The 22,298-nt window shown below is 39.6% G+C and overlaps 1 protein-coding gene across 3 annotated transcripts in view; it reads left to right on the top strand.

Moving 5' to 3' along the window:
* The first annotated feature begins 1,095 nt into the window (after nucleotides 1-1,095).
* lyst (lysosomal trafficking regulator) overlaps nucleotides 1,096-22,298 on the top strand; it is a 60,784-nt gene continuing 39,581 nt past the window's right edge. Inside the window, exons 1-5 of one of the 3 annotated variants that reach the window (XM_087850313.1) lie at nucleotides 1,096-1,156; nucleotides 2,182-2,457; nucleotides 11,839-11,930; nucleotides 18,390-18,588; nucleotides 21,827-21,917. In XM_087850313.1, coding sequence (XP_087706439.1) covers nucleotides 2,377-2,457; nucleotides 11,839-11,930; nucleotides 18,390-18,588; nucleotides 21,827-21,917 — 463 coding nt within the window. In that variant the 5' untranslated portion in view covers nucleotides 1,096-1,156; nucleotides 2,182-2,376. Of the gene's footprint in view, nucleotides 1,157-2,181; nucleotides 2,458-10,691; nucleotides 11,051-11,838; nucleotides 11,931-18,389; nucleotides 18,589-21,826; nucleotides 21,918-22,298 lie in introns of those variants that run through there. The other 2 variants (XM_087850314.1, XM_087850312.1) reach the window with 2 other exon arrangements.

Here is a 22,298-nt window from a genome sequence, read left to right as displayed (position 1 = left end):
GTGTGTGTGTGTGTGTGTGTTATTTACTATAAATAAAAAAAGACCTGACGATCAAAAAGGTTCAGATATTTTTCAAAGGGCATGTTTGATAGAAAAAAAAAGTATCGATTCTATCGTGCTACTATTGATCTAATACCAATACCAGCGTTGGAATCGATACTTTTGGTTCAGTCCGCCTACCTCTACTGGCCATCTGTCAAGCCACGGGTAAGGAACAGCAGGGGAGATAGTGACCAAAACCAAGAAGCTAGTTCTGTTTTTCATAACTGTGACAGATGTGCTTGTCTTGCTTCACTGATTACCAGCTGTCCATTAAAATGTATGAATAAGGGAAAAAAATAATTCAGTGTCCTGAAGCCCACAGTAATGTCACCATAAAATAAATAAAAGCAGCAAATCCTTGTTCTTTTTTTTTTTCACGAAACACATCAATCATTTGTCATTACGCAAAAATTACCTCAGTCGATTCGTTTAACTTTATAAGTAGTTCAACTACATTTTCATACTCGTAATAACCCTAATCTGCAAGAAAGATAACCTAACGCCGGGATTTTTAGACAATTCGCCTCGAGTGTGGCGTCTTCTCACTTTGATATGCACAAACAAGCAAATTACACTTTAGTGGAAAAAATGGATTAGGCTTGCCAGTCTGTTATGCCATCTACAGAGCTTCCCCAAACGCACCACCATTCCCTGGGCTAAAAGCTTTGATTGATTGGAAAATGATTTGCGTGTTATCCAATGGGGAGCAGAACAGGAGTTAGTGGGCACGCCAAAGACCTTAATAACAAAATGGTCATTTGCACCCTCAGATAGTTCTTTGAGGAAAAAAGCTGATCAGCGCATAGAAAACTTAACTATTTGGCTTTCAAGGGCTAAACATGCATTATGCATTACGCACAGTCATATTAAGTCTTAGATCATATTAATAGTTTCCAAGGAAATAAATCGCGAAATTAGTGTAAATGTTTAGGTGTTATTACAAAACATTTGCTATGACTTCTCTTTGGATTCTAGGAGGTTCTTCGCAGCCAACTAAATGGGCTGTATTGTAGAGGGAGTTGTCTTGCAGTCAGAGCTGAGGGCTTAACGACCCAATATCTTTAGTGCTGGATGGATGCTAGCTTTAGCTGGGTTAATTTGGGGGAAAACGAAGGTATGTCATAAAATTTATTCTTCTTATTACAGGTAAATATCATACATGTAAGAGATATGTGGCTGTACCCATAGCACCTGCTTGTTATGGATGTTCTTGAAGATGTGTTGGTCGCTCTGTGATACAGTTTTGACAGCTGCCGTACACAGGACGGTGCGATGCAACAATCAGCAGAGCAGAGCCGCTAACGTCACGGCTGCTGGCTAAAGAGCCAAGAACTCCGGAATAGCTACTTTATTCGTTAAAAAACGCTCATAAAGTCAGTCGGTAATGCGTATCTCAGGAGAATATGGCATTTATTTGGACATTTTTTTAAAGTTACCGAAGCTGCTGGGTTGTTTCTTTTTCGGTCAAGCTAGCCACAACTATAAACACGCTAACGGAGATGAACTTTCAAAATATATCTAACTCGTTCGTGCTATGTAAAGTATACGTATTTTAAGTAAAGCCCAGTTCCGAGGAGGGGAATAGCCACATTACAGAGTTTCCACTTGCAATTTATATATTTCTTTTGTCTCAGTATGAAACCTAGATGTCTCTGCATTTGAATATTTCCATAACACACTTGAAACGAAATTTTAAATATAAACATACAAATTGCATTTGAGTGTAATCTAAGCGTTTAATACTGACTGAATACAGTAAGCATCCAAATTGGATATTTTATTTTCACTTTATTTGAGATTCGGGTTATCGATGTTCATTTACTGCAATATAAATGTGGGTGCATTTATTTTGAAAACACAATTTGTCGCCGGAAATGGGATGTGTGTTGCTGCGTAAAAACTTCACGCAGTTCTGTCAGATACCTAGCTAGCTAGCTGTCTGTATGGCTACTGTCCGTTTTGTTTTGGTAATGCTCTAGCGTGTCAAACTCGCTTGGGCGAAGTTTATGGTTCAGGTGCGGGTTTTTTGTTGTTGTCGTTTTTAACTGTTAGTGTATCTGCGTTTGTTGACAAAAGTGAATGCGGCTTTGCCAGCTAATTCTGCTTTGCTAACCCATCAGACTTTGTATTTTTCAGCAGAAGCCCAGTTTAAAAGTGGCAGAGCGATGCAGTGAATATGCTATGAAAGACTCCGAAGAAGATTTGGGGCTTCGTTCGGGTTATCCCGGGGCACTTCCAGCCACCTGGAGGATTGAGAAAGAACCCCAGAGGAGACCTTTCTGATTCCTAACTTCCTCAACCAGACTTGGTGTTGTATCTGGAAGTGTGGACGATATGGCCAGTCCACAGGAGACGGATCTGTGCTATGCGTGGGAAAAGTATATGGACTGTAGACTGCAAGGAGCCGATCTCCAGGTATGGCGCTTCTGGCAGGAGTTTAACGTCAGAGATCATTCTTTGGGTGGTGGTGCTGCTTACTTTTTACAGGAGCAGGTTCTTAAAAAAGGACATGTCATTGTACTTGGGAAAGGTCTGAAGACAGCCATGTATCTTGTTTATTCTGATGGAGACAAGTTATTTGTTTTCAATCACGATACAGTTGCCAAACCAGTTCTCTCCAGGATTTCATTCAAAGGGCTGAGTCGATACAAAGTTAGTGTGCTTTCTACGCTTGAATAGCAAGAGTTTGTTCTGTGACAGGTGCTATATGAACGCTTTTAACCTAGATAAACTCATGAATAAGCTAATCTTATCCAGAAATACTTTGCTTCTCATTTTTGCCCTCGCTGTGCTGAGGTCAGTGTTCACTAACACGTTTAGGCAAAATGCTCCAGTATGAATTTTGTGCAGAATTATACATGTGCATATAAAAAGTGGGTAAGGGGGAGAGTCACTGACTATCAAAGAAAATGACTTCCGATGTGTTTTTGCTTATACCTTAAACCCTCTGGTTTACCTTGGCGGTCCCCAGATATCACTTAAGTGGCCAGAAATGTGGCTGGTGCACACCAGAGGCCTGCGTAGGCCCAGCATTAAGTCACTGCACAGAGGTGGAGGCAGGTGTAAACCACAGATTATTCACTGTTGGCGCCGCATAAAGGTGCTTTGCTTTCTATCTCATTGTATCCTGTGCATATGTGGTAGCGGTTCTGAAAACTGTCAGATCTCTGCAGCTCTTTCATCCCCCTCTTTCTGTCAGGGAATGAACGGCATCCAGATCACGAGACTTGGATTAGGTTCAGACTGCGGATCTAAGAGTACACACTCGCGCACACACAGGGGCACACTCACTCATAATGTACCCCATTACTTTTGATTAATCATGTGTGATTTGTCCTTTTAAAGACAGACCTACTATCATTTTTAAAGCTAATTAGTGTTTAGAAAGCCTTGAGGGTTTATTCTCTCTTGGAAATAATGACTTCTTTCCTCCATAGTCATCATGTCTTTGCTGGTGTAGAATGCTTCATTGCTTTGTTAATCACATTAGTATGCATTATGATATCAGCAGGAGGAATGGTGCTGGCTTTTTCTCAGTTGTTGCAACACTTGGAGTGTGCCAGGCAGGCTCAGCCTTTCTATTACTGGTAACTTTTGTCACTTGTGACGAATCTCATGGGACAACTGAGTGCGCTCCTCCACCTGTCAGCTTCCCAGTGATCAAAGTGCCATGCAAGTCTGTGTGTAGAGAGATGGTTAGGTGAGCACAGCTGTCCTGTCCTGTGTTATGATCCTGTAGCTTGCCCTCCTGATTGAGCCTGCAGCACACAGATGCAGCTCATTCTGCCAACCCCGTCAGTGCAAGAGCGTCTACTTTCCATCCTTTTCACCCAAAGTGACATCTTCTGTTCATGGCAGTCAGTCTACAGGTAAACACAATAAAGCGATCATGGGAAATGTCCAACCGTTGACAGAAGCAAGGCTCTGTTGTGCTGCTCTGCATCCATTTCTGTGATCACACCTTCTAGAGAAGAGGGGAGGGAAAACACAGCTTCTCCCGCTGCAATCAATAAGAGAGCACAAAAAAAGGTGTGAAATATACCGGTGTTGCAGCTCCTCACTTTTATCATCTTTTATTCATGCCTCTCTCTGCTTTTCTTCTTAAGGTGTTTCAGGACTAATTTCACACCCTGTGTTTCCATCATTTGTTCACAGCGCAATCACCGTAGTCATTAACATAAGTGCTGGGTGGGCTAACCCTGACCGATATGTTCCTCTTTCTGTTTCCTCTTGTGGCTCGATCGTCACTCTCTTCTGAGAAAGCAGACAGTGCGAGTTTGTTTATGCTCCACGTAATCACAGATTTTTATGAAGCTGCAAAGACAAAAGACATACAATTTCTCTATGATTTATAGTATTTATTTATTTATTTATTTTAAATGCCACAAGGACGACTTTGTCAGACCTTAGATGTGGCCACTGAAATTTGCATACTTATCACTGGTAACTTGAGCGTTCTTAATGTGGGTGTTAGTTTTTAGTGTCTCAGAATTATGCACTCAACAAATGTCTTGCTTCTTTGTAGCCAGAGGGAATTATTTCGGGGGGGATTTAGCCTCACAGTGGGACTGTGACCTGTCCAGGGTGTACCCCATCTCAAACCCTATGACAGCTGAGATAGGCAGTTACTAAAAAAAAATCAAAACTGGTTAGAGTAGAATGTTTGGATTGATACTGCTGCCTCTTTTTGCCCCTTGTCACTTAGTTTCTCCTAGTTTGCACATTATATTACCATTTAGATGACAGCAATATGGCATAACCACAGCCACTTCGTGTGCTGAATTGGTGGTATTTACCAAGGGCGTGCGCATGTATCATAGCTTCAGTATAACAGGATTACTGACATTAAGCTTTTCTATGCATTCATTCTAATGGAGCCAAAGCTACTGAATTAGTGTGATCTGCTACAAAGAGGATATTTCGAAGGATCTGAAAGGATACTTTTCATTCAGTCCAGTCTCTCTGAATCTTGATGAGCAGAGTCCATTTAGCAGAATGGCTGCCTGGCGAGGAGCCAGGCAAGAAAACAGGTTGCCTGTTGATAGTTAAGTTTCATTATGAGCTAACAGGATGTTTCAAAACACCAAAGTGAGGTGTTTGTAGCGCTTCTCTTTTTCTTGCTTTTTGGCACAAAGGGGGTTCAGCTTAGTGATCTCTTTGCTTGCTCTGTATGACTCCTGAACTACTTAAAATTCCATTAACTGAACCAGTTGGTCTTGAATTCATGTAAGGTCCGCTTGGCTTTAGCTTTTTTGCATAAATGTGGATAACCAGTCTTTTCCTGCACGGTGGATGAACACATCTTGTGAGTTATGGTTTTGGCAGTTCACAAATTATGGGGTGTAGTGTTAATTACACTGTCTGTGCAGTGTCAATTAATATGTGACAGCAGATACTTTTGTTTAAAGCTGATAAAATGGTATGTTTGTTTTGTTTGAATTGTTTTTATTAATTTTTTTTTTAAAATTAGGACAGCCACACATTCCACCCACATCACTTGTTATTACTTCTCCGAGTTCTGTTCTGTGCATCTCGTTCATGCTGTGGTAAAGCACTGAATCCTTGTCTAAAGAAGATTAAACTTGTCGAGCAAAGCATGAGACAAAAATGTGGTGAATACTAAAAGGAGAGTAAAGATGGCAGTGCTGCTTCACTTTCATCCCCAGTGTTTATTTGGCTTGTCAGGACTGAACAGTGAGGGGAAAAAACTGTGCCATCCTCGTATTTTTAGAATATTTTGGTTAAAGGCTGTGCTGTCAATGTTATTTCTGTGATCGTATTAACGGAGACCTTATGCTGTGCTGTTTGTCTTGCAAACGATTGAACTCATAGCAGTACAGTGCAGGAAATGTAATTGTAGCAGTAAAAATGGAAAAATAATTAATTATAGTGTTTTCTTTTCATTTTAGGGTAAAGTACACTAAATGGTCTATACTAGGCCATTTAACTAGCCTATAACTTATTAAAAGGCATATATCTGCAGTGCTATATTTAGTTTAACCCTAGGTTATTCACTAAAGAATATTTGTTTGTCATTTTTGAACTGTGTGTATCTATTTGTGCAATGTAAGTTCTTATCGGTGTATCTCATTCATCTTCATACTAGTCAGAAATGAATGTTCAGTTCTTTCTTACCATAATTTAGATTAGTGATTTTGAAATTTATGTGAGTAATTGAAAAATGACAACCACTAAGTTTATGCTGGAGAGTTCTCGATCTTTATGCTTTCAGTGTTAGTAATTCCTAACCTCGGGTGGTGGGAGGTTGTTCTATCATACCTAATGTGTCAGAGTCACGTGGACCAATAAGATGTAATGCATTTAGAGACCACTTCAAGATCTCTTCTTTTTTCTTGTTTTAGACTTATCCCACAAATAAATCAGATCACTGAGGTCCAGTGAATTAATTTGTTAGGCAGAGATGGACTTCAGTCAAGATGTAGACGCATCTTCAGCGTCACTGATGGAAGTAGGACACTCCAGAGCTTTTTTGCAAGCTCATCAAAACAGACCGGTAACAGTAATATTACATTTAGAGAAACGCCTAAAAACTTGATTTTACTTTTTCATAGGCCCTTTATTTGTTATGCCTTGTTAATACTGAATTGGACGGCTTTTTACCTTACTTTACCTTACCTTTATTTTTTGTGTAACTTGCTGAGATTTAAGTCCATATCAACGTGGTGGCATCACGTAGCTGCTGTAGGTTTGCACATGCATGATGCAAATCTCCCGTTCCACTATGGAGGCCATTTGACTTCAGAGACCCTATGTGAAGAAACCAGTTTGAGGTGATTTGAGCTTTGTGACATGGCACGTTATCTTTCTGGAAACAGCCATCAGAAGATGGTTAAACTGTGGTGAAAAAGATCAGCAGCAACACTGCGGTGTTTAAAAGATGGCTAGTTGACACTGATGGACTGACCACATGTAGCTGTCGATACAAGACAGGATGGATTTGTGCTCTGATGTTTATGCCAAATTTTAACACTACCATGCAAAAGCAGAAATCGACACTCATCAGCTGGCACACTGTTTTTCAAATTTTGATGAGCCTGTGAGATTTTATAACCTCAGTTTCCCATTCTTAGCTGACAGGAATGGCAGTGTGGTCTTCTGCTGTTTTAGCCCGTCTGCAGCTAGATTTGATGTGCTGTGCATTAAGAGATGCTCTTCTGCATACTTCAGTTGTAAGGAATGGTTATTTGAGTAGCTGTTGCTTTTCTGTCAGCTCAAAGCAGTCTGGGAGTTTTCCTCTGACTTCGGGAATCAACGAGGCATTTTTTGCAAAGAGAATTGCTGCTCACTGGATATTTTCTCTTTTTGTGGTTGTGTGGTAAAATCTCGGTAGCTCAGCAGTTTCTGAAATACTTAAATGGGCATGTCTAGCACAGACACCCATGTCATGATCAAAGTAGCTGAAATCTCCCTTCTTCCCCATTCTGATGCCCAGTTTTATCTCCAGCAGCTCATCTTCACCACATCTGCATGCCTGAATTCACTGAGCTGATGACGTGATTGGAGGATTTACTTTAATGAGCAGTTGAACAAGTTTATCTAACAAAATGCTTTTTCCAGAGCACCATTTCTGTCCTTCAGTGCTGAATAAACAATAGAAGTTTTAGGATTACTCATTTCTAACATCTGTCAACACAGTAGATGAATCATTTGATCCTCAGTGATTTGCCGATACTTCACTGTTAAGTGATTCACCACTGAATTTTAATTCAAGTGCTACAGATCATGCCGGATCTGATCATGCTGTCTTGTGATCATCACACTTTGACAGGCTGCTGTTGGCAATGTTTATCATCGCAGTTTTAGTGAAGTTGCTTTGTTGGGCTTGCTGACTGACCATACACTTGTTTCACATCTGCTTTCATTGTTCTGCCCTTTAGCTTCAGCCTGACTCCTGTTCACTCTGGTCTCCGGGGCTGTTCCAAACCACTGGCTGAATGGATGAATTATTCATCTCTCCGGTTTGGGGTTGAGTCAGATCCCAGCCATTGCTATGCCTCAGCTTTTTCCACCCGGTGGCTTGTTATTAAGTCAGATTCCTCCTCAAAAAACACAGTGTCTCAGGCCACAGGGGAAGAGAAAGGCCAGAGCAGGTTGCTTGGTTTGTAATTTTGACTTAACACCAGCTTGCGTGCTATCTCCCTGTAATGAAAACAATGAAGCAGACAGTAACACATTTTCATTTCCTGCACAGTGGCTATGCTCAAACAAAGGTCACTGTTTGTGACAGTGAAGATCTGAGAGTAGCAAAAACACCAACATGCTACTTTTTTTTTTTTTTTTTTAAATTGTGGCTTCCTGATATTTTGCCTGTGTCTCATTGGACGGGGTGGGGGGGAAGCATTTTATTATGTTATTTATGATCTTGTGTGAAAGGATTCTGCTCTCTGACTCATAGCGGAAATGTGTAACGTTAGGGGCTTCTCATGATGCTCATCACCCAAATGTCAAATTAAATCAGCTGAGATCTCAAACTAAAAAAAACAAAACAAGATTGCATAACTAACGCTACACGTCCTCTCTCATGAGGACAGGATCACATCGCTTTCCGCGCCTCTGCCAAGTTGTAGACTGCCCAATTATCCAAGCAGAGCTTGAGAGGAAAAGTCTGTACAAGCATGGGTGACTCACCCATCACACTCCCATGACTAGGTCTCCCATGATCACCAATTGGATAAAGACACAAGTCACAGCAACTGTATCAAAGCAATTATGGAAAGTCAGCCTCAGCTGGAATCATGTATACCTCCCATGTAGTAGAGAAGGGAAGTCTGATTTTGATCTGTTATTTTTACTTAAATGTGTGTTACTTTAAGCAAATTAATCTTAAACATGTGCAGTGGCAGTCCACGAGAGAAGATGAAAGGAAAGGTTGACATAACCAAAGTTACCTGTGGTTAAATTATGTTAATGTATTCTACTGTCGCAAGCTATAAAACAGAAAGTAACACCTTAAATAAGCAATAGTAATGGAAATCTGTAGCGGCAAGTGTCAACCGACCTGGATAGCCTGCCCACGTCTACATGACAAATGAGCGAATAAAGAAGTCGGTGCAGAGGAAAGGTCAGAACTTTCCTTTTGTTTACAGAGATGTGTTCAGTGAGCTTTGTGAACTGCTGATTTCCCTTCTAAGCTGCATTAATCGCTATTGGCAGTCTCTCCATTATCAAATCACGCTGGCTGCTTGGTGCTGAGTGCATTGTAATATTGGATTAGAGCCTCGGAGGAAAAAACAAACCTTTGCTGGGAAATTGCATGTTATCTCGAACCATTCAGTTTCCCTTTCCCATATGAGGAATACAACCAGAACACAGGTACACAAGATAACACGAGGACACAAACAGTCATTTTAGATCCTCATTTCGGAAGATTAATTTAATAGACGGCGTGCACAGCTCCAGCATTGCTTCAGGGCTTATTTATCAAACTAATAACAGTTTTGGCGAGCTTGAAGCTTTGATCTCCTGCCAGTCACCTCCTCTGTTTATCTTTGCTCTCATCTGTTGCTGCATTTATTTCTTTCACCTTTACGCTCTTGTCCACTCTCATGTTTCCCCCCCCTTGTCCTTTCCTGTCTCTCTCATGATCCATGCATTTCTTTTCTTCCCTTTCCCGTCTGCTCTGTATGATGTTGTCCAGCCCCCTGATGTGCAGTGACCCCTCCCCCATCCACCCATCACATCAGTGCTTAGGTGGGTTGTTGCCTCAGGTGTTGAAGTATCACCCTCCCTGACCCTCCCTGACCCTGGTGAGTGTGGTCAACTTTGCACCTTCATCATCTGGTACCTCACAGTGTAAGACACCTGCCTTAAATGTCTACATGCTTTTGACCATATGACACACATGTAAAATCTGTTTCATACCATACATAAGCTAACAGAGTAAATAACCTCCTTTTGACAGTTATGACACAGGAAGGAAGTTGACTTCTCGCCTAAATGTAGGGTAGCAGAGCAGTGATGCCAGAAAATAGCCTCAGTCCTTGTGCTAAACGTGATGCTTGGCGTCAAAAGCTGAGGTGTAATAGAACTTCAGCGCCTGAATAACCGATGTGAAACTTTTCCCCTGTTGTGTTTCTATCATAGCGTGTGAGAAAATCACACGTTCACTCTAACTGTCGCCAAGTTTACTTGTTAAAGTGATGCTTTACGTCACTTGGCTTTATTGTTTTGTCATGTCGTACTGTAAGTTGTGTAATGATAAAAGACTGTTTTGCAATGAATCTGTTCAAGGTGCTTGACATAATCTTTTATCCAAAGATAAAGATCTGTTCAAACTATTGTGGTTTTCATGGGGTTGGGGGCTAATACTCGGCTCGTGACAAAAATGAAGACAAATCAAAAACAAGTGTGCTTATTTTCTGCTTTTTCTTTCCAAAATGCGCAGTTTGTCCTTCAGGTCTATGTTGATTCTGTTTCCTTCCACATAAAATCTTAAAATTTAATTTTAATTTAATTTCTTCAGTGTTTCAATAAAATAACAGAAAGCTTTTGCCAGTAATGTTTACTTTCATGCTTGTGCCATGTGCATGCACTATACAAACAAATATGGACCCACTTTTGAAAACATTGCTGCTGCAGGAGTTGTGGTCCAAACCTCCACAGGATATATTGACATGTACTTTAAAAAATTTACTTGAATCAATATACTCCATGAATGTGAATTATCTTTTATTTCAAGGATTTAAATGCGTCTTTATATTATTTTTAATGGACCAGCTGTGGGGATTGTCATTTAATAACCATACCTTCCAAAAAGCAGTGTAGGGATCACCCTAAGCTTGTAGATCTTGTTGTGTAATGTAGTATGTGGTGTCTGTTCTTTGGCTTTGTGACGCAGACACTCGGGGCAGCCGCATCAGTCAGGGATCAGTGTTGCCCGAATGAATCCAGTCAGCGGTATCAGATTAGCGGAGGCGTAAAACTAGCTCCTGTGTACCATAGGAGACAGCAGTATACTGGCTTAGTGGCTCACCCGTCTGTTGGCAAGGTATTAACACACTACCCTAGAAAAGTAATGCAGTTAAAAGTGGTCAGATGGCATGTCTTACCGGTAAGAAAGTTCCTGTTGCCTTCCAGCTCTAATGACAGATTTGTGCTTGGCGGTCAGGCTCTGACCGCTGCACTGTGACAAAACAGATTCATCATTATATGGTCTTTGTTTCCCCACACTGATAGATGCCTCAGTACTATTAAGGTTACTACTTTTATTGCTAATATTGTTAATCGTGAACTTTCATAGTGCTCGCCAGTAGGGAAGACTTTTTGTTCAAAGTGTTAATTCTTCACTTTGCTAATAAGTTTCTGGAGTTGGGGCAAAGATTATATTCGAATATTAGAAAGATGCTAAAAAGAAAATGTGGTTATTTTCATCAAAATGGCATCAGAAATATTATAACTACAGGACTTGTAATTTTGGTAACTTATTTTTCTCTTTGAATGTGTTTTTAAATCGGTGCTTTTTCCATTCCAGTGCTTTTATAGTAGGAGGTTAGAAAGGAGAGAGAAAATATACTGGCTCCCAGCACTTTATCTGACCTGAAAAATCTATATTGGAGCAATACGCTCACATAATGACATTGGAGGCTTTTACATCACTATTGAATGGACTCTGCTACCATTTCAAATGATTGTAAAACCTAAAAATGTTACAGTAGCTGTCACTTTAAAAGAAAATGCTTTCAGGTCCTCTTTGTTTTAGCACATCTACATAATAACCTGGGTTTGATTTATGTTGCTACTCTTGTGTCTCATTTGTGTGTTTCTGTGTGTTATCAGGTCAGCCTTCAGAGTCTGGAGAATTTCCTTTGTCTCTTCCACTACGTGCAGCACCACTGCAAGCACAGCAGCAAAGATGCACTGAAATTCTGGTAAGGTCTCATTACTCTGTCAGTGTCTTAACACCTCATTATAAGACATTTGTGTCACTTTGCCGGGATAAAGCCTATGCATGAAATGAGCTTTCGAAAATCTGGTGCAACAGTGGAATCATAAAGACATATTTATTAGCATTATTGTAGGCTAATAACACAATCACTATAGTTGTGTCTCAAACTATGTTGTCAAAATCAAACAATCAAATTTAAGAGAATAAACAAGGCCACATGCAACTTAATGTATATATTAAATTCAGCTCAGTTTTATTAATATAGCGCCCAATCTCAACAGCGGTCACCACAGGGCGCTTTATATTTTAACGTAAAGGCCCTACAATAATACAATGGAACCAGTGTGTCATAGATTGGATACAGAAGTGCAGTTATTTTAGTCCTCTTTTTCTCTGTTTTGGCAAAAGAACGGCAGAAATGACACATTTATTTATATCCTTTTATGTCCTGCCTCTGTAGTAGAAGTTTGAGGAATTATGTAATCATGGTGCATTAGCGTTTGGAGTACCTTACTGCATAGATTTACATACTGATGAGGAAAATTGTGGTACTTTAGGAACCTCGAGTACCTCTTGTTTGTATTCTGTTGAGTCTGGGTAAGTCGGTCTTTCACACACGCGCGCGCGCACACACGCAGTCTGCCTAGAATTAAGTGGATGCATTAGCATTTGCAATCCACATGTTCCTTCAGCTGAAAAATCATTGTTAAAATACCTAAAATAATGTCCTTGTGTAAAGACGAGCTTGAGGCATTTTGATGTTTTGCTCTGTGAGATCAATTACTGAACACTAATTTGCTTAATTAACAGAGCTTTTTTATGTGAAAATGAAGCAGTTGGCTAACAGATGTTGTAGAAACAAGACCTCATGCTGTACTGCTTCTTACATTGGACTAGGTTGTAGATTTGCAATTGTGTGATGTTACTGTGGTTTGTTTTAAACCATCAGATGCTTACACGTTTATAAGTAATATTGTTAGAGGAGCATGATCACAGATTAAAGTAATACCTATACTGCCTACATGCTTACATGTGAACAAAGAGTTGTGCCAAACCTTTAAAAAAAAAAAAAAGCATGTTTGTCGGGATTATTTTTTGAAGAGGCAACATCCAGTAAACATATAGTTTAAAAAAATTCAAGGAAAACACTTGGACTGCATTTTGAAATAAACTCCTTTTACTTGAAATCGTTTGAGCAAACGTGAGTAGAAATGTTGTTTCTTTTTTTGTTGCAAAACTAGAACTGAGAGAGGAATTGAAAAATTTGACTGTAAGCCTTTACAAAGTTCTGAAATGATACAGGAAGATTAGTGACCATAGTACCGCTAATCACAGGAGAGATGTCACAGGAGTATTGGTGATGGTCTGGATTTCTGTGACTTAGACAGTGATCAGACAGACAAGATTACAGTGTTAGTCTGTATTGATAATGGTCAAGAAATGAATGTATTCTAGCTGCATGGTTAACCTAAGATATATATAGGTGCTCCTTTAGGTCAATGAAAGCATTTCAACTTCTATTAAAACTAATTTACTAAACGAGAGTGCATTGGAGTTCCCTGATTTCTCTGCTCAAAAACCCTGCTCAAAAAAAATTAAAGGAGCTCTTTAAAAACACATCAGATCTCAAAAAGAAATCATGCTGGATATCTATATTGATATGGACTGGGTAACCACCAAACTGGTCGTGCAGATTAATGTTACAGGCAGCATAATGTTCTCCACGGCTTCTTCAGACCCTTTCACATCTGTCACATGTGCTAAGGGTGAACCCGTTCTCATCTGTGAAAAGCACAGGGCTCCAGTGGTGGACCTGCCAATTCTGGTTTTCTACAGCAAACGCTAATCTGCTCCACAGGCAGTGAGCACAGGGCCCTCTAGAGGACATCAGGCCCTCAGACCACCCTCAGTGAGTCATTTGTAGCTCTGGCAGTGCTCATCTTGTTCTTCTTTGAACAAAGGAGCAGATATCGGTCCTGCTGATTAGTTAAGGACCTTTTACAGCAATTTCCAGCTCTCCTTGACTAACTGACTGTTGCCTGGAATCTCCTCCATGTTCTTGAGACTGTGCTGGGAGAGACAGGAAACCTCCTAGCAATAGCGCATGTCCCCGCCTTCCTGGAGGAGTTGAACTACCTGTGCAACTCTGTAGGGTCCATGTATCCCCTCGTGCTACCAGTAGTGACTCTGACCCTAGCCAAAGGCAAACCTAGTGAAATGTCAGCGTCCTCCACGTGTAAAACTATTCCTGTTTTGGGGCTCGTCTCACTGTTGCCCCTCTAGTGCACCAAAGTAGAAACTGATTAACAACCTTGTCTACTACTGAACTGATCAGATCAATATCCCAGAAGATTAATTGACTTCATGCTGCACTCTGATTAAAATGTGGTGCTCTTTTTTTCTTTTTTTCTTTTTTTGTCCACATTAAATGGAATCAGGTTGAATTTCAGGAAGCGCTTCGGTACTATTACCAAAAATTATTTGTTCAGTCAGAAGGAGTCCAGCATGTTTTAGACACATGGCTAGCATACTCCTGTTAGTGAAGTGCTGTTGAGACGACACCACGAATGCCTGTGGTGCTGGATGACAAGGTGACTCCCAGTCTTCTGAGAAGGGAACACAATGATAACAATGATAAAATCACAGAGCTTCTAAACAAGATAAAAATGGAAGACCTTACTGTCTTACCTGATCCAGTAGAATGCCTATGGAGAATACAAACGAGAACGATGGCGCAAAACAACCCTCACAAAAAATAGTGCCTTAAAGATAGCGGGGTATCTGTTCAAAAATCTGTGCAATGCTTAGACCCTCCTCACCAAAGAGGATTTAATGTGCCATTAAAAATCCATAAAACTGGACAATAGAGTAATGAAGTGTGTAATACTACTCTGGATGTACTGACTTCTGCTGTTTTCTGTGTCAAACATAGAAGCCCGGAGTCCACTGTCCCGATTGTTGTTGTTTACAAGCAGCCATGAAAACTCACTTAAGTCTTAATTGACAGATTTAAATTCATTACACTTTTTTTTTTTGCATTAAATTTGCATTAATTATCTAATCTCATGTTGTTTGTAGTAGAACCAGAACTACAGATGCAGGAGATAAACAGTGCTGGCAGTCTGTTAACAGTGCATGCCACACAGGAATCCTTTCAATGACACTGAGGTTTTTATTCATAGATGAGGGGAGCTGTATTTGAATATTATCCAATGCATGACTCAAATGACAAAGCTGAACAAAGCATCCACTGTAATGATAACTGGGTTTGAGTGAAGAACATCAGTTTTTGGCCTGGGGGTTAACCCAAAATTTGACATCTGGAGTGGGAAGCTTTCATGGAAATCGTTTTGAAGTACTGAATTTTGAATTAAGGTCTCGTGGTAGCAGGACGAAGCAGGTGAATTGGATCAGATATTGACGACAAAGAACTTTCTGAGCTGTCGCTAAACTCTCTTAAACATGGTGGCTGTAAACTGATGGTGCATTTGCAGAGCTGTCACATTGATCATGGTGATGATTTTGAGCTATTAGCATTTCTTGATCTCTGATAACAGTGGAAGAAAATGGTGCATGCAGTTTTTTCAAGAATTTGTTAGACCAACTGTCATAAAAAAGACAAATATTTTAGCAACCTGTCAAACACTTGTTTAAAGCTTCAAATTTACATTGTTTATTATGCAAATAATAAAGCAAATTCACATTTTTATACCCAAATTTGAGTCGGCACGCTGGATTTCTCAGAAATTAATCAAGCATAAAATTCAGCCAGTAAAAGAAAATTTTCTGTTCAGAGATGTAATTTGGTGTCTTAATCAAACATCCCGAATTAGTTTTTTTTGTTTTGTTTTAAACAGTCAAAGTTGAAAATTCAAGGATTAAAAACAGTAATTAATAGTAATACACCACCACCACCAGAAACATAACAAAATGATATTGCCAGTACTGTACCTTTAATTTAGGGGAACTGTGGCGTGAACCTTAAACTGGGTGGTGGTGTAGTATTTTTCTGAAACACTGTACACAAATTTATCTGCTTCTTTTAAAAATTATTCTGTGCTTTGAACTTTGATCAAATATTAAGGGAAATGAAAAATGCTGTGCACTCACTACTAATTACAGTAAGAAGTGTTTGAAAAATGTGAGATCCAAAGGTTGTTTGTCAAATTGAGGGGCTTGAATTAGGTAACTCTGAAACAATTTTTGGCAAATTCAGCAAATTTAGTCAATGAGCTGATATATTTAGTCATGTACCAAAGGTTCAATTTGAGATTTATAAAAATTTAGATTTGTTGCAACTGCATTATGCAAGCCAAATTACATGCAAATTCATGCAGCCAGTTATGAGATAAAAATGCTTTCAGGTTGTGGTGCCACCTATTAGTGAAGCACAATTCGCTTTATTACATCAGACTACTGGAAGTCTCTAGAATTTCAGGTTGAAATCCCAACGTGTTTACAAGTTATTGAAAGCGTTTGAAAATTAAAGGAAGGGAAAATAAAAGCAGCTCAATGTGGGCAACCTCAAATGTTCAGAGTCAAAATGGTAGGGAAGGCTTCTTGGGAAAGGTTAACCGTCCTCAGAGACAGTTAGAAAGCCTCTGTAAGCAGAGGCAGATCTATACAAAGGCAAAATTTTAGACCTGGCTCACAAAACCAGGTGTTGCAGCTGGATTTTCTAAAATGTGCCGCTCTCTTTTCTCTTTTCTTTAGCCAGTTCACTTCATCTGCTTTCTTCTTGTGACCTTATCTTTTTCTGAGTCTAGCCAGCAGTGAATATCTGCAGCCCACTCCTCTTTCCGACAGTGCTGTTTTTTTGTTTTTTAATATTTATTTATTGTGTAAACCTCATGGCCTTAATTAGAGCCAATATTGGAACTGCAATAAATTAAAAAATAAACATGTTTTTTACACTTAATATCTTACGGAAATGGTGTTTACTGATTGGAAAAGTATAATTAGAAATAGTTGGGGAAAAATTTAATTAAAATTTGCATTTCAAATTCATCACCGTGCAAGGTTAATTTGTAAAGATGAAAGCAGCAAAAAGTTTGAGAAATATCTTTTTTTTGTGTGTAAAGTTTCCCTTATGGCACCTTCTCTGCGTATCCTCTGCGGGGCTCTGTGTGCATTAAAGAAAACCTCTCAGCTGTTGTAGTGGAGGATACAAAGGCAGTTACAATGAATGATGGTTGAGGTCTAGTACGGGGCACTGGAGGCTGATCAGCTCAGAGGGCCACTCCCATCGCCATGTGACATCACATGCTTTCATGTGATACGCTGATCTGCTGCGAATCTGGAAAGCTTCCATTTGAAATTCCAATTTAATGGAATTTGTGCTGCAGAACAGAAAATTCAGTCAGTAGTCATGTGAGATGGTATGCAGATACAGCCAGCAGAGCTGCAGTCAAGCTTTCAGCACACAAAAGATGACTGGAAGGAAACTATTTGGCCCAGTAACATTTGGTAAGATAAGAAGGACTGTGCGTGTTGCAGAGGTTTGTGTCAGAAATGGGTGTTTTTTGTTCTTTTAAATTAAGTACATGTTGAAGATTTCATTAACCAAGCCCTCCTGTGTGTAGATTATTGTATTGTAAGCAGGTTTGGATTAGAGGTGAAATGTAAACATCCAAGTGTGAACACTGAGTTATTGGATCTGTCTGATGGAATTAATCATGTCTCAGTCCTGAGGCCGTGTCTTGAATTCACGTTGTGCTGTGTTACAGAAATTGTTCTGAAACAGTGATTGAAGGAGGTGTGTGGTTTACAGCTTATGGTGCACGTGGTTGCGGCAGGCAGGCATGCACATACAAGCCTGGAGCCGCTCTAAATGCCGTTCTTAGTAGAATAAGCACAGTTTGCTGTTTGATTTGGTATCAGTACGAATCAAGTTTTATGTTTGATCATAATGAGCGTAATTGGAGCATTGATTTGTTTTGCTCATTTATACAATGCCTTGTATAGTCTGGCTGTTTCAGGGGGGTTGGGTTTGGCGGTTTTTCATTCATCGCATGGTTTTGTGTCGTAGACCTGACATCACCAGTGGATTGTAAAGGGAATGCAGTTTTACAAAAGAAAGGCTGAACTAATGTGATTACATCCTTGTTTTGTCTCATTAGTTAGAGCTTCACAGCCATCTCAACATATTATGGCAAAAGGATTATTTGTTTGTTTGTTTTTGGAGTGTTTTTTTGTCTTTAGAGGTAAGTGAGTGCTTTTGCTAAAATCAGATATTCACGTGATTCATGTGTTTTCTTTTACTTGAGAGAAATTTACTATCGTTCGTCTGAGCGAGTTAAGTTACAAACACACTAATAGCAAGGTGTATTTTTACTGTTTGTCCACTAATGCTTGTGAAGAAGGAAACCAGAGTTTTTCAGTATTATAATGCTACAATCCAAAATATTTATGAGTGTTTTGATGTGTTTGTCTTCTGTTGTAGCTCAGACATGAGTGGGGCCAGTAACACACTGGCACGGGAGTTCTTGACTGATGTGCATCAGCTCTGCAGTGCGGTAGCCCAGAGATCGGAGGCACGGGAGGAAGATGAGGAGGAAAGTCACATGGTGGCTCTGGGCGAGTACCTGGTCAGGGGACGAGGCTTCCTGCTGCTCAGTACCCTGGACTCGATCATTGACCAGGTAAGGAGAAGTCAAGTGCACCCATCCTGACTTTGATTATAGAAAAAAAATTCCCCAAAAAGTTAACCTTTCTGTGCTGTAGTTACAGAGAACCCACAAACATTTATCATTTATGCAGCTTTGCCAACACCAGCGTATCAGAATCAAATTTCTCTTCACTTGCCGCCTCTTGCAGCATCTAATCTCTTGATCAAGGGGAAACTGCAGATAGACTTTGCAGTAGAGAGATGCAATATAGTTAAAGCACATGACAGAAATGAAAGAATGGAGATATTTAATGACCATTATGAATTTATAAGACGTGATAACATTTCAAGAGCGAACAAGATGGGATTTAGTTGAGCATGCTGTATATTTTAAAGTTTCCTGGAGTTTGATGGTTGTCAGTAACTTTCTCTATGCTTTTTTTAAGTGCCTGGAGGTGATTTGGTGATATATAAATAATGTTGGATTGAATTGACTGCTTTTCTATGCTTCTAGAACCTTTATTCACATTAGGGGACTTCCAGGCATTATAGCCAATTCTTTTACTACCACAGAGCCAGTATTTTCTGTTTGTTCAAAGGCAATTTAGGCTCCTACAATACATCTGCTTCTGGTGTTTGCACAACTTACAAGACGGTTTTATCATAAGAGGAAACTGGCGATGCCCACACGCTGTTGATGACATGAATGATTGCTGAGAGACGGTCTTTCTGCTTCTGGTATATGCAAATTATAGATGCAAGTCTTTATAGAATAGATGAGTTGCACTTAAAAATGCGCGCACACACACACACACACACACACACACACACACACACACACACACACACACACACACACAAAAGCCTGTTCAGCTATCTTAGTGAGGACCTTGATTGACATAATGCTTACCCTAACCATTAAAAATGAATGCCTACCCCTAACCCTGAACCTAAACATAACCTAATTGTAACCCTGACACTAAAACCACATTTTGAGCCTCAAAATGCCTTTAAATACCATCAAATTTGTGAGGACCGGTTTGTGTGTCCTCACAAGTGATGGTAAGTTGAGTAGAATGCAGATTTCGGTCCTCACAAAGATAGCTAGACAGGAACACATACACACTGTGTGCGTGCATTTTTATAATAGATCATAAAAGACAATTCCTCAAAAATTCTTTGTGATGTGGTCTGAACAATATTAGTACATAGAAATAAATGAAGGCCAAAGTTTCCTACCCACTGTCTATGAGGGTAAGTTGAGGCCTTTTTTGTGGTGCTCCTGTTAAATAGGATGTGCCTCTTTTAGTTTTTGTTTCCTCTGTTAACTGGCACCAGGCTCTGACAGAGTGCAGTGTTTTTCCTGCCTTGTAGCTCACGCTAGAGCGCACTGTGTGTTTCTTATATATTGATTTGGTCTGTGAGTGTTTTTTGTGTCAAGAAAGAGTTTAGGAGATTTTTCATTTGTTTATTTGTTTATTTATGGTTGGTTTTTGCAGCTTTCACGTGACTGCTATTCCCCTTGATAGTTTGTGTGAGAAAAAGATTTCGGGAAAAATGACCTGTCTATATCAAGCAGAACTGTTTGTCAGTGTCCCACCTGCCTCATGTTATTCATATCTTTTAGCTAATTTAAAGTATATTTTCTATTTTTGTCCAAGCCTTCAGTGTAAAGCATCCATGTGCAGCTGTGTGCATCAGCAGCGTCCCAGGTGGAATAAAGCCTTCAGAGACACATTATGAAGAACTTAAACTTTTTGAACAAATCAGGTTTTAAATCATAGACCTAGTGTGTGAAAAAATGTATTTTGAGTAGTGTTTGTTCCACACGGTTGTTATCACCTCCCAGACTGTGTCACCTTCACTCTGTTGGTTTAGATGATTCAGATCTACTCTGTAAAATTCTCTTTAACAGTAGAAGTGTAATTAGTCTTTACATTAGCAGAACAGGAGTCCTGTAGTCAACCATGTAACATCCTATTGATTTGAGGGTTTTATTAAATTATTTTTTGTTCCCTTTTAAATTGGTTGTGTTTTGATGTATTAAGCGTCAGGCTTGTGTCGGCTCTTTGATTTCACCTTAATGGTTTACCTTTCAAATGATTACTACATATACTACAGCTAGAAAAAAATGTATTGGAGATGGTGAATCTGCACAGAAGTCGTCAATAAATGGTGGTAAAAGTATTTGTGAAAAATTCCAGAGTAATACTAACAGAATATCTAGTGAAGATAAGTGACTGGATGAGTGTCTTGCATTTACTTACTGAATGTCAGTGTGAGTCATTTCTGTCTGCAAACAGTTAAAGTTGACACACCCATTGGAGATGTTCTAAAGAACAGACCCATCAAAGGTTGCGCTGGAGTACCGACGTTTTGAGCCAAGGCAAATAGGCACGTTGGCCATATCTCTTACCCTGTATTCGCATTTCAATAACAAGTACACTTGAGACAAAAAAGAACTGAAAACAGTTGTGGCTATAATGTTCACTTACCCCTGGACCAGAAAAACATAAGAGAAGCACCAATTAGAAACACAGAAGGAGTGGGGCTTCATCCTCTGCCAAGGATGCTATTATTACTCTCCTTTGGGCATTTCCACAGCAAAGGTGTTTGGTGTTGTGTTCATACTCTTCTATTATGAATCGTTAAGAAAAGAACAGCTTATTGTCTCCCTTCACTATCCAAAAAGTACCTTTTGTGATAAATGGAGATGCTTATTTGTAAAAAGTAGTAGCTGAATATAATACTTTGAAATGCTCAAAATAATCCTGGAATTGAATGGATTGCACTTTTTCTTTTTTTAATGCAGTCTAAGTCAGCGTGCGCTATAAACTAAACATCCTGTATGTTTTTGCTAAATCAGAAAGCTGTTTAATTCACACATGAAGGAGTAGGTTTATCATTTTTAATTAACACCTGGAGGAGGAATCCCCTGGATAGACATGAGCTCCCCGAGGTCTCAGAAGTAAGTCTGTCATGTAGCTGCTACATTGCTCCTCGACACACTTGCATTGGAGATTAAATAACAAATTCAATAAAAGTGCATATTAAAAAAAATGCGTTATTTCCAGCTGAAGGAAGTTTTTAAGTTTGTTAAATTTAGACGCAAGGCAGATTATTGTGTCTGGCAATAATCTATTCATTCTAACTGTTGAAAGTAGTGCAAACCAAGTGTGGTGGGTGTGTCTTGGTGTGACTTTGGAGTGTGACCACAGGGAAAAGCAAAGAGAGGCTTTCTAGGTAAACTCAGTGTGCTTTGCTGCCCTCAGGAGCTGACCTGTCGCGAGGAACTGCTCACTCTGCTGCTGTCTTTACTCCCATTGGTCTGGAAGATTCCCGTGCAGGAGGAAAAAGCCCCAGGTCAGTGCCCACACATGACGTGTAATGTAACATTACCTAAAAATTTTCCTTTAAATGTTTCCATTTCATAAGTATAAAATTAGCTAACCATTATAGTTGCTCTGTTTCGTGTTCTAGCGTTTACATTATTCTTAAAAAATTATTACTATCAAGCAATCCCAAATAGTTGATTATGGGAGAAACGAGACTGAAGAAGTCACTCGAATGAATGACGAAACGTTTCTCCCACTGAAAGTGCTACGTTCAGATGAACAGAATCAGCTTTCTGGGATTTACTTACTTGGATGATTGAGCATGCATCAAGACTATCAAGCAGTCTACCAGCATCAGGTTTGGTGGGTTTATCAGTAATATGCAAGAGTCTTTACCCATTGTTCATTT

The sequence above is a fragment of the Neolamprologus brichardi genome, chromosome 13 (genome assembly GCF_056152115.1).
Source record: "Neolamprologus brichardi isolate AB-2024 chromosome 13, ASM5615211v1, whole genome shotgun sequence".
Classification (NCBI taxonomy): domain Eukaryota; kingdom Metazoa; phylum Chordata; class Actinopteri; order Cichliformes; family Cichlidae; genus Neolamprologus; species Neolamprologus brichardi.
The sequence above is the reverse complement of the archived record's forward strand: the minus strand, read 5'-3'. Positions and strand labels throughout refer to the sequence as shown.